General features: G+C 36.4%; 1 protein-coding gene across 1 annotated transcript; it reads right to left on the minus strand.

Moving 5' to 3' along the window:
- Positions 1 to 545: 545 nt before the first annotated feature.
- Positions 546 to 6,762, minus strand: PRORP1 (proteinaceous RNase P 1). Its single transcript, XM_059598102.2, has 6 exons — positions 5,527 to 6,762; positions 4,945 to 5,034; positions 4,660 to 4,841; positions 4,234 to 4,354; positions 922 to 990; positions 546 to 797 (listed from the first exon to the last, which is right to left on the minus strand). Exons 1-6 carry the CDS (start codon positions 6,691 to 6,693, stop codon positions 675 to 677), a joined length of 1,752 nt encoding a protein of 583 aa, XP_059454085.2. The 5' UTR covers positions 6,694 to 6,762; the 3' UTR covers positions 546 to 674.
- Positions 6,763 to 8,016: the final 1,254 nt, after the last annotated feature.

The following is an 8,016-nucleotide window of genomic DNA, read 5'->3' on the forward strand; positions in this document are numbered from 1 at the left end:
AAAATTTCTTTCAGCTAGCTCTAATTAACCTGCTACAATGCAAAAGTAGAAAGATCCTTACCGTTCAATTTATTGGGACAGGGAGGGGGATTCATCCAACACACCCTTGCACATCAATACACCACATATATATATATATATATATATACCTTCGTCATGGTAATCTGCAATAATATTCTTCTAACACTTATGCACCGACCGGCAGCATTGCTTTTTGTACAAAAACCCCATTTATTTTTCCTTTTTGGCAAGGATAAATTTTACTAAAATAATCCAAAATTACATAGGAAACAATAGGGTGTGCATCGGAGTTGGCAGAGAGAAAAATTCTTCACACTTGCAATCAAAATATCTAATTCATTTGGAACAAAACCACCAATCAAAATATCTTCTTGTTGTAACTTATTGTTTCTATTTGGCAAAAAGTATATATACCATTGAATAGGTAAATTATTTGATAATGAAATAAAATACAAGACTGAACAAGATCACAAAATCAATATTAGCTTGGTAAAGTTTTTTAGGTTCCTTTTTTAAAAAAAAAAAAAAAAAAATGGTAAAAATTGATAATTAATTTGGTGGAAGTGGCGTTTGAAAGAAGTGTTTGTATGTAGGATCCTCGAAAGTCTTGTCTCTCTTGTCATGCATGGGCATGCATGCAAGGATAAATGTCTTCAAAGATGAGATGATGATGATGATGATGCATCCTTGGCTCTAGTGGCACACAACCACTGCCTTGGGGTCTCAAGATCATCACCTGTGGTCGTTGGAACATGCCAACTACCCTTTTCTGACTCCTGTGTTTACATTAACCAACATTAATTAAGTTCAATAACAAACCCCAAATAAGTAAAATGTTGTCTTTATTCTTAATAATCAGTTTAAATAAGCGATTAGCAAGCAGAAGGTTCATCATCTTACCTGAATAACAATTGAATATGGGGGAGGCATGTGGAGAGCTGCCCCACGGTGTGAAAACGACAGTCGAACCTGCAAATTATCAACAGAGAAACAAGTTTCAATTTCTGGAAAAAAAAAAATATTCCAACATAATGACAAACTCATTCTGGGAAACTTGATTCATGTCGGCCAAAACCTTGCCAGTCAGTTTAAATTGTAGTTACTCACCAGATACCTTGTGGACTCTAAGTAACACTATTTACTCAAGAATTTAAGGGACTGAAGCATTACATTTCTATGGCGAAATTTACAGATCATAGAGGATATTGGAAAAGAGCAACATACATATATAACACACTGGTTTCTAAGATTTTCAATATGCATGCTTCCCAAAGCGACATTCAAATTCTCAGAGAAAAGATTTATGCAGGACCCTTAATAAAAAGAATAGGGCTTGTAGACTCCCAACTAGATCAGAAGTCCTAGTCCAAATCACAGTTTATATTACTAAGCCCAAAAAAATAAGTTCATAGTTTGGGCAAACACACTTTTTTAAAAAATAATAATAATAAGTAATTCATTTCAATGATAAGTGTAGAGGGATGCAACCCTAATACACAAAATGCAAATAAAGAGAGTCGTCCTTAAAGGCTAAAAGAAGAACAAAAACCCACAAATTCAGAGAAGTAAGAAAAATGAGAAATATTATACGCCCATTCTCTGAATGAGAAATATTATATTACCACACTCATTCATCTTTTAAGTTTAAAACCCAAGGACACATAATGCTTAAGACTACTAGTATGCTAACACTCATAAACAATGAGAAAATGGTACATGAAACGTCTCTTAGACATCCAGATAACCCCTTAAATTATATGACACAAGGTTTCAAACTATGTTGACCTTCCACATGAACTACAACTTCTCTTCCCTTGCTGAATTAAACAACCACCAGGAATTGCAACAATCCACATCCTACCCCAACCCTAACTCTCTGCCCCAGGCCTGCCATAAAACCCTGCACAGGTGCCAATATGAAATTATAGACGAGATTACACAGAAACACTTTGAAACCATCCTTCCCTGCCCAAAAATGATTGTCCAAACTCTCAAGTGAGAAAATCAGGAACAGTAGGTTGACTTTAAGTAAATGGAAAATACATTAGAGTAGTAGGGACAGGCTTTATATAGAATTCAACCCCACCCAACCCCCACTTAGAATTAATGGATCACAAAGAAACAAGTAGCCCCAATAGCTCAACCCATTTGTGTCTCTAACAATACTTGATCTTATATTGGAGATCTAATAATGCCCCCCCGGTAGTACTCCAATATATCGTTGATGGTAAAACAATCAATTCAATCCAAAATCTTACAAAAGAAATAGTTATATAAGCAGTGTACATAAGAAAAGTTAGTACACCATAATGCTCAGAACCCAAGCAAATAAATACGGTAGGAACAAGCAAAGCAGATTAGTGCCACGCGGTGAAGATGAACATACATACAATGAGAAAGGTCATTAGAGGCATTTAGCCTTCTCTTTAACTTTTGAAAAAGTATATCCATATTCCTGTTATTACAAGGGCATATTACATCTGTCTACATCTTCTATCACCCAGGATTAAAGAACTCCTATAAGCAAGACAAATCTCATCTCCTCCCCTAACTAACCAGGATCAACAATGATGTTTCAAAGTTTTTAAATTATACAAGTACCACATATTTCAGTTCGCTTCAGCTCAAGAATTCATAACTGGACTTATCACTTGTCGACAACTCCACTTGGTTAAAACAAAAAATGATCCAGCCCTTTTCCACCCTTCTTTTTATTTGAACTTGAAAACAAGAACCAAAGCACTCTGAGAGAAATTTGAGTTAACAATGTCTAGAAACACCAATAAAGTAAGTGCCAAATACACCAGAAGAGGGTGAAGGAGAAGCGGCTGAGATCTCTTGTAGATGTACAGGGAAAATGAGCCAAAAATATTGCTTCATTAGCAAATGACAATGCCTTAGATGTCTTTTTCATTTTTAGGTAGAAGAGAAAATCATCCACAATGAGACCTGTTTTGAGAAAGAGAGATAGAGTGCTGGCAGGAGGAAAAGATAGACGTGTAAAAATTAGAGAAGATATTTTGAAGAAAGCTCATCTTTCTGCGAACTAGAAGAGACCAATACCCTATTAAATTGAAGAAAATTACTGTCTTCTAGTCCGATATTATTTAATACAGAAGAGAAAACAGGTACAGAAGATGTGGAAAGGTAATAAACTGATATAACGTTGGGGGAGGAGAGAAAAAGAAAGGTCTGGACTTTTAACCTTTATTTGGACACCTTTGATGGTTAAATATGCAGAAAAGGTAGGACTATGTCCAACAAAAGGTGCTGTTAACCCTGTTGTTTTCTATGGTTATTAAATTGAATTTATGAGTCAGGTTCAAGTTATATCTGACGTAACTATTTCTAGATTACACCAAATTAAATTGGATTAATGTTTTGATATTTCCACCGGTTGATTAACTGTTCTCTTTGTACTTAACATGCATAACAGCTTTCATATTGATTGGATGACATTTACCATCTAATCCATGCATTCACTTTTCTTTTTTTGTAGTGTTTTAAACAATAAAACATAAAATTGCACCTTCTATAGATGAGATAGTTTTTAATCTCCAATCATCTTGATATTTTGCATGCATAAAAGATATGGGGTGACAAAGTGATCAAATAGGGGATTTGTCAAAATGCTGATTTCAACTGGAGGTTGATGACCATATGGCTAATAACCATAGAAAGAGCAAAGTTCACAAGCTTCAAATTGTGCCACACCACTTCAGCCACAGGCTCATTTCTTAAATGAGCTAAATTTAGGCTCGAGTAGATTCATTACATGAGCCAAGCTGAGATGCATCCAAGCACAAGCAGCTCACGAGAGGCTCAGCTCATTTGCAGCCCCATTCTAAAAATGCATGTTCATTTTTGAAAATCATCTTTGTAACTTATAATATATATATATATATATATATATATATATATATATATATATATATATCTAAAAAAGAATGTTCTTCTCTTGCCTTGTGTATTTCAGAAAATATTGGACAAGTAAACTAAAAAGCAGGCATCTTTCCATCATAAAATTATTCTTTATCTTTTTCTTAACAAAATGGAGAGATGCATTAAAACCTGCACCAAACATGGATAGGAAGTTGGATAAAATATAATCAATCACTGCCTTAGTTAGGCTTGCACATGAATGTTTCTGTACAGAAGAGTCTCTTAGATTCGGGCAAAACTATATGTAAGCAAATGCAAATAGGGATGTACCTGATGCTTTTCCTTCCATCTTGGAAAAAAGCTAGTACCTAGCAGTTGGAACAAGTGGTCCCTCATCTCATCATTTGTTACCAGTAAACACTTACAACTGACAGCAGCATATAACCAGTACCTGTAAAAAACCATGGAACAAATTTTTTAAACAACTTAAACTCATATGGTCATAATCAAGCTACAAATTTGCAGCAGATTTTAATTTTACTATGATTTTCAAAATTAAATAAGAGCTCCTTTAATGAAAATCAAAGATCAAGTCCAGCAGGGTTAGTCAAAGAGAATTTTTGTGCATAACATGAAAAACAAAAGAAAGAAATGTGTTGAGACAACATTCATGCACAAAACATTTATATTTTGTTGGCCACCACAAATCTAACCCATTTATATTTCAATCTAATGAACATATGCATGCAAACTTACCAATCATCATTTGAACCAGGAGGAGTAGCATAAAGTGCACCAGACTTTTTCCAAGTCTCTAACAAAATCTTGTTATTGGGATGCTGAGCAGGACCGCCAGTTACACGATTTTTATGCAAGATAATAAGGGGCAATCTGTTCGAAGGACTCATTTGACGTAGTTGTTTTACAATAGTATTAAGCTACAACCAAAAGGAATCAATAAGCACCCAATTCATATATTTTCCTTTGAAGGACTCAAAAGATAGAGAGTACCATAAAGCTTATTATAAGCATCCCATTCACCTGGAAAAAGTTGAAACTATGTTGGTTGATAAGACCCACATTGGCACCATCTACAACTGCCTCAAATGGACCATGTTGCTGAAGCCAATCCTGAATGAGGTCACCTTCTAAATCAATCAAGATGCCACTGACGATCATTCTATGTATTTACTTTCGAGCATACAGAAGTAGCAAAGTACTGGAATAGCTCATATAAGAGAAGAGAATACACTAATATATGCACATGAAGCAACTCAAAAACTAGAAAAAAAAAAGTTAAAATAGCAATATGCAAGACGCAAAAACTTTCCTGGTTCCAGAACCATAGCATATGGAACAAACCTTCAAAAATTAAAAAGCACGTCGGAGATTAACAAGTAAGGCCCTGTTTGGGTGTGCGATTGAGTCTATAAAAGTGCGTTTTAGACTAAAAATTCCATTTGAAGAATAAAGTATCGTTTGGAAAAAAAATTGAAAGCATTTTTAAGTTTCAAAAGCCTGACTTTTGAAAAAACTTAAAAATAAAACTTTTGCCAAAAACCTTTTTTTTACTTAAAATTTATCGAACAGAGTCTCAAAAATGTTCCAAGACATTATTCGTACCTGGAACCGAACAAAATCAGCCCTAACCTCCCTTTTGCAAGCCAAGTTGGTTAATGAGGAAGCAAAATTTTGGGTCTCCTTAGGCTCAATATCAATACAAACAAGCTTGGCGCCGCACGAACCACAAACGCCGGTCTCATCCATGCGAGTCCTGGTCAGCCTCCAATCCCCACTGCCCAGCCACCCTTGGCCATGCCACCCTCCACCTCCCCTCACAATTCCCTCCCTCACCTTACTCACATCCCAAGCTTCCTCCCCCACTTTTGCTGCCTCTTCACATTTAAACCAACCCTCAACAATCCCAGCAGTTGTCTCCGAGACCTGCCTCACCGTGGCCCGCAACCGGTGCATTATCTCATACACCTTGTCTGCCCTCCTCGCATCAACGCTAACTTTGAGAATGGCAGAAAGTTCAGCCTCCTCAGCCACAACCCCTGACGCAACCATGTCCACGTCGACTGCATAAGCTCTATCCGCCAGCCCCTTCTCGCAGAACCCAAACAAAGCCGGCCCATAAGACCTCAACCTGGGCGCGATACCAAACCCCTTCATTTGCTGAACCAAATCCAAAGCCATTTCTGGATCTTCCCTAGCAGCAGCCAATCTCGCAGCGCTCGTAAAAGTGGCTTCATTGGGAACGATATTCTCTGTCACCATCTGCCGAAAGATCTCCAAACCCTTCTCCAAACCCAAAACCCCATCCGAAGAAGAGCACAAATAGAGCAACACATTGTAGTGGTGTTGGCTGAGCGGGACCCCATTTCCCCGCGCCTCTTCGTAAAGGCGCAGCGCTTCAGCCACGTCCCCGTTCTTCGAACAAATGTCTAGCTTATGCCTAAGCACTCCCTCCGGCGATTCACGCCTTGCTTTTTTCCTGGCTCTAGTGGAAAGGGTTGTATCGGCAGGCAATGAAGCGGAGGAACCGTGAATCGGTTGAGTGGCGGCGGCCGTGAGAGTGGAGAGGTGCATCTTGTTGACGGACAAGCAAGGGAAACATTCATTGCTGGGTAAGGGTTTGGGGAACAAACGGGGGGATGTGTGATAGCAGAGAGGCGGGCGGCGGGTGTTGCAGCTGGGTACAAGTGGGAATTTGATGAAGAAGAAGGAGAAGAGAGAAGAGGGTCGGGCGAGTGAGGGTACAACTACAAGTGAGCGACTGCGTAGCATCACTGTCGGCGGTCGCTCACAAAAAGTACCAAATCCTGCAATTTTTGATGCGATTCTCCATTTACTTACCATGTGCCAGACAGAAGAACATAAAAATAGAAACAAAAAAAAAAAAAAAAAAAATCGATTTTTAAAAAAGGAAAATGTGTTTTATTTCCTATACCGTTCTTTCAAACATTCTCTCGTTTATTAAAATTAAAAAGTAATTTGTGTAATAATTTGCTCATATTTTTCTTATATTCTTTTATAAATTTAACATATCAATTATTATATTTGTAGAATCTACATAAATTTTGTGTGGGGTCCATATAAGTCCGTAAAAAGAAATGCTAGAGGTCAATATGTTTGGCTCATATTCTCTTACAATTATTAGATTTGTGAATTTTTATGGACCCCACAAATCTAATAGTTAATCTATTGAATTTGTAGGAGAATATAGGTCATTGCATTTTTTTTTTCATAAATTTAATAATTAATTTGTAAGATGAGATTAGAGAAATATAGGAAAAATATTGACATAAATTATTTCTCTAAAAAAAAAAAAAAAATTCATAATCTCCACAAGATTATAGATATTCCTTTGAGATAATTCTCTCCACGCTTCCGCTCTTCTTTCACAAATTTTATATTTTATTACAAAGCTCTACACATGACTTCGCATTTCATGGGATGGGAGGCTTAATTAACAAGATTTACAGGTACAAATCAAAAACATTTATGACTAAAAAAAACCTAAAGTTCTGTTGTGTTTCCCTGATGGAGATATACTAAAACTGTGTTCCAAGTTAAGCATCCCAATTGAATAGAAAACATCACCAATAACCAGTTAAGCAAAGGATATATCATTAAGAATTATTAACTTTCTTCCTTTTGGTTATTTAATTCACATTTTCTATGTACAGGCATCCACCATTGGTGCTAAAGAAGAAACTTTCAATCAAACACCTTGCAAATGAAGCAAGGGTGCACCAATATTGGCTGAAGGAATCCATTTGAAAGTTAACCTCAATTCAATTCTTGCATATATATATATATATACATTATGTTTCCTGGTTGCTGCAATGTAAACACTTTAACTACGTACAACACATTCTGTCTTGCTGGATTCAGGAACTCAGCGGCTAATTAAGGTTGGTGCATTTGTGTTTGGGATTAATGCAAAATATAATTTATATAACTTCTTTTTCTTATTCCTGTTACTATTATTGCTATCATTTTTCACTTAATTAACTGCTTTGTCAATATCACCAGCAAGCTAGTGATATTACTAATATTTTAATTCAAACTTTTAAAATAAATGATAATTTAACACTTTCAAGCGTG

Source organism: Corylus avellana, chromosome 7 (genome assembly GCF_965113065.1).
Source record: "Corylus avellana chromosome 7, dhCorAvel1.hap1.2, whole genome shotgun sequence".
Classification (NCBI taxonomy): Eukaryota; Viridiplantae; Streptophyta; class Magnoliopsida; order Fagales; family Betulaceae; genus Corylus; species Corylus avellana.

Coding starts and splice junctions, on each gene's coding strand:
- PRORP1 (XM_059598102.2), bottom strand. CDS start 6,693: ATGCTACGCAGTCGCTCACTTGTAGTTGTACCCTCACTCGCCCGACCC. Junction 4,355..4,659: donor CCTGGTTCAAATGATGATTG/GTAAGTTTGCAT, acceptor GGTTTTTTACAG/GTACTGGTTATATGCTGCTG. Junction 798..921: donor CATATTCAATTGTTATTCAG/GTAAGATGATGA, acceptor ATGTAAACACAG/GAGTCAGAAAAGGGTAGTTG.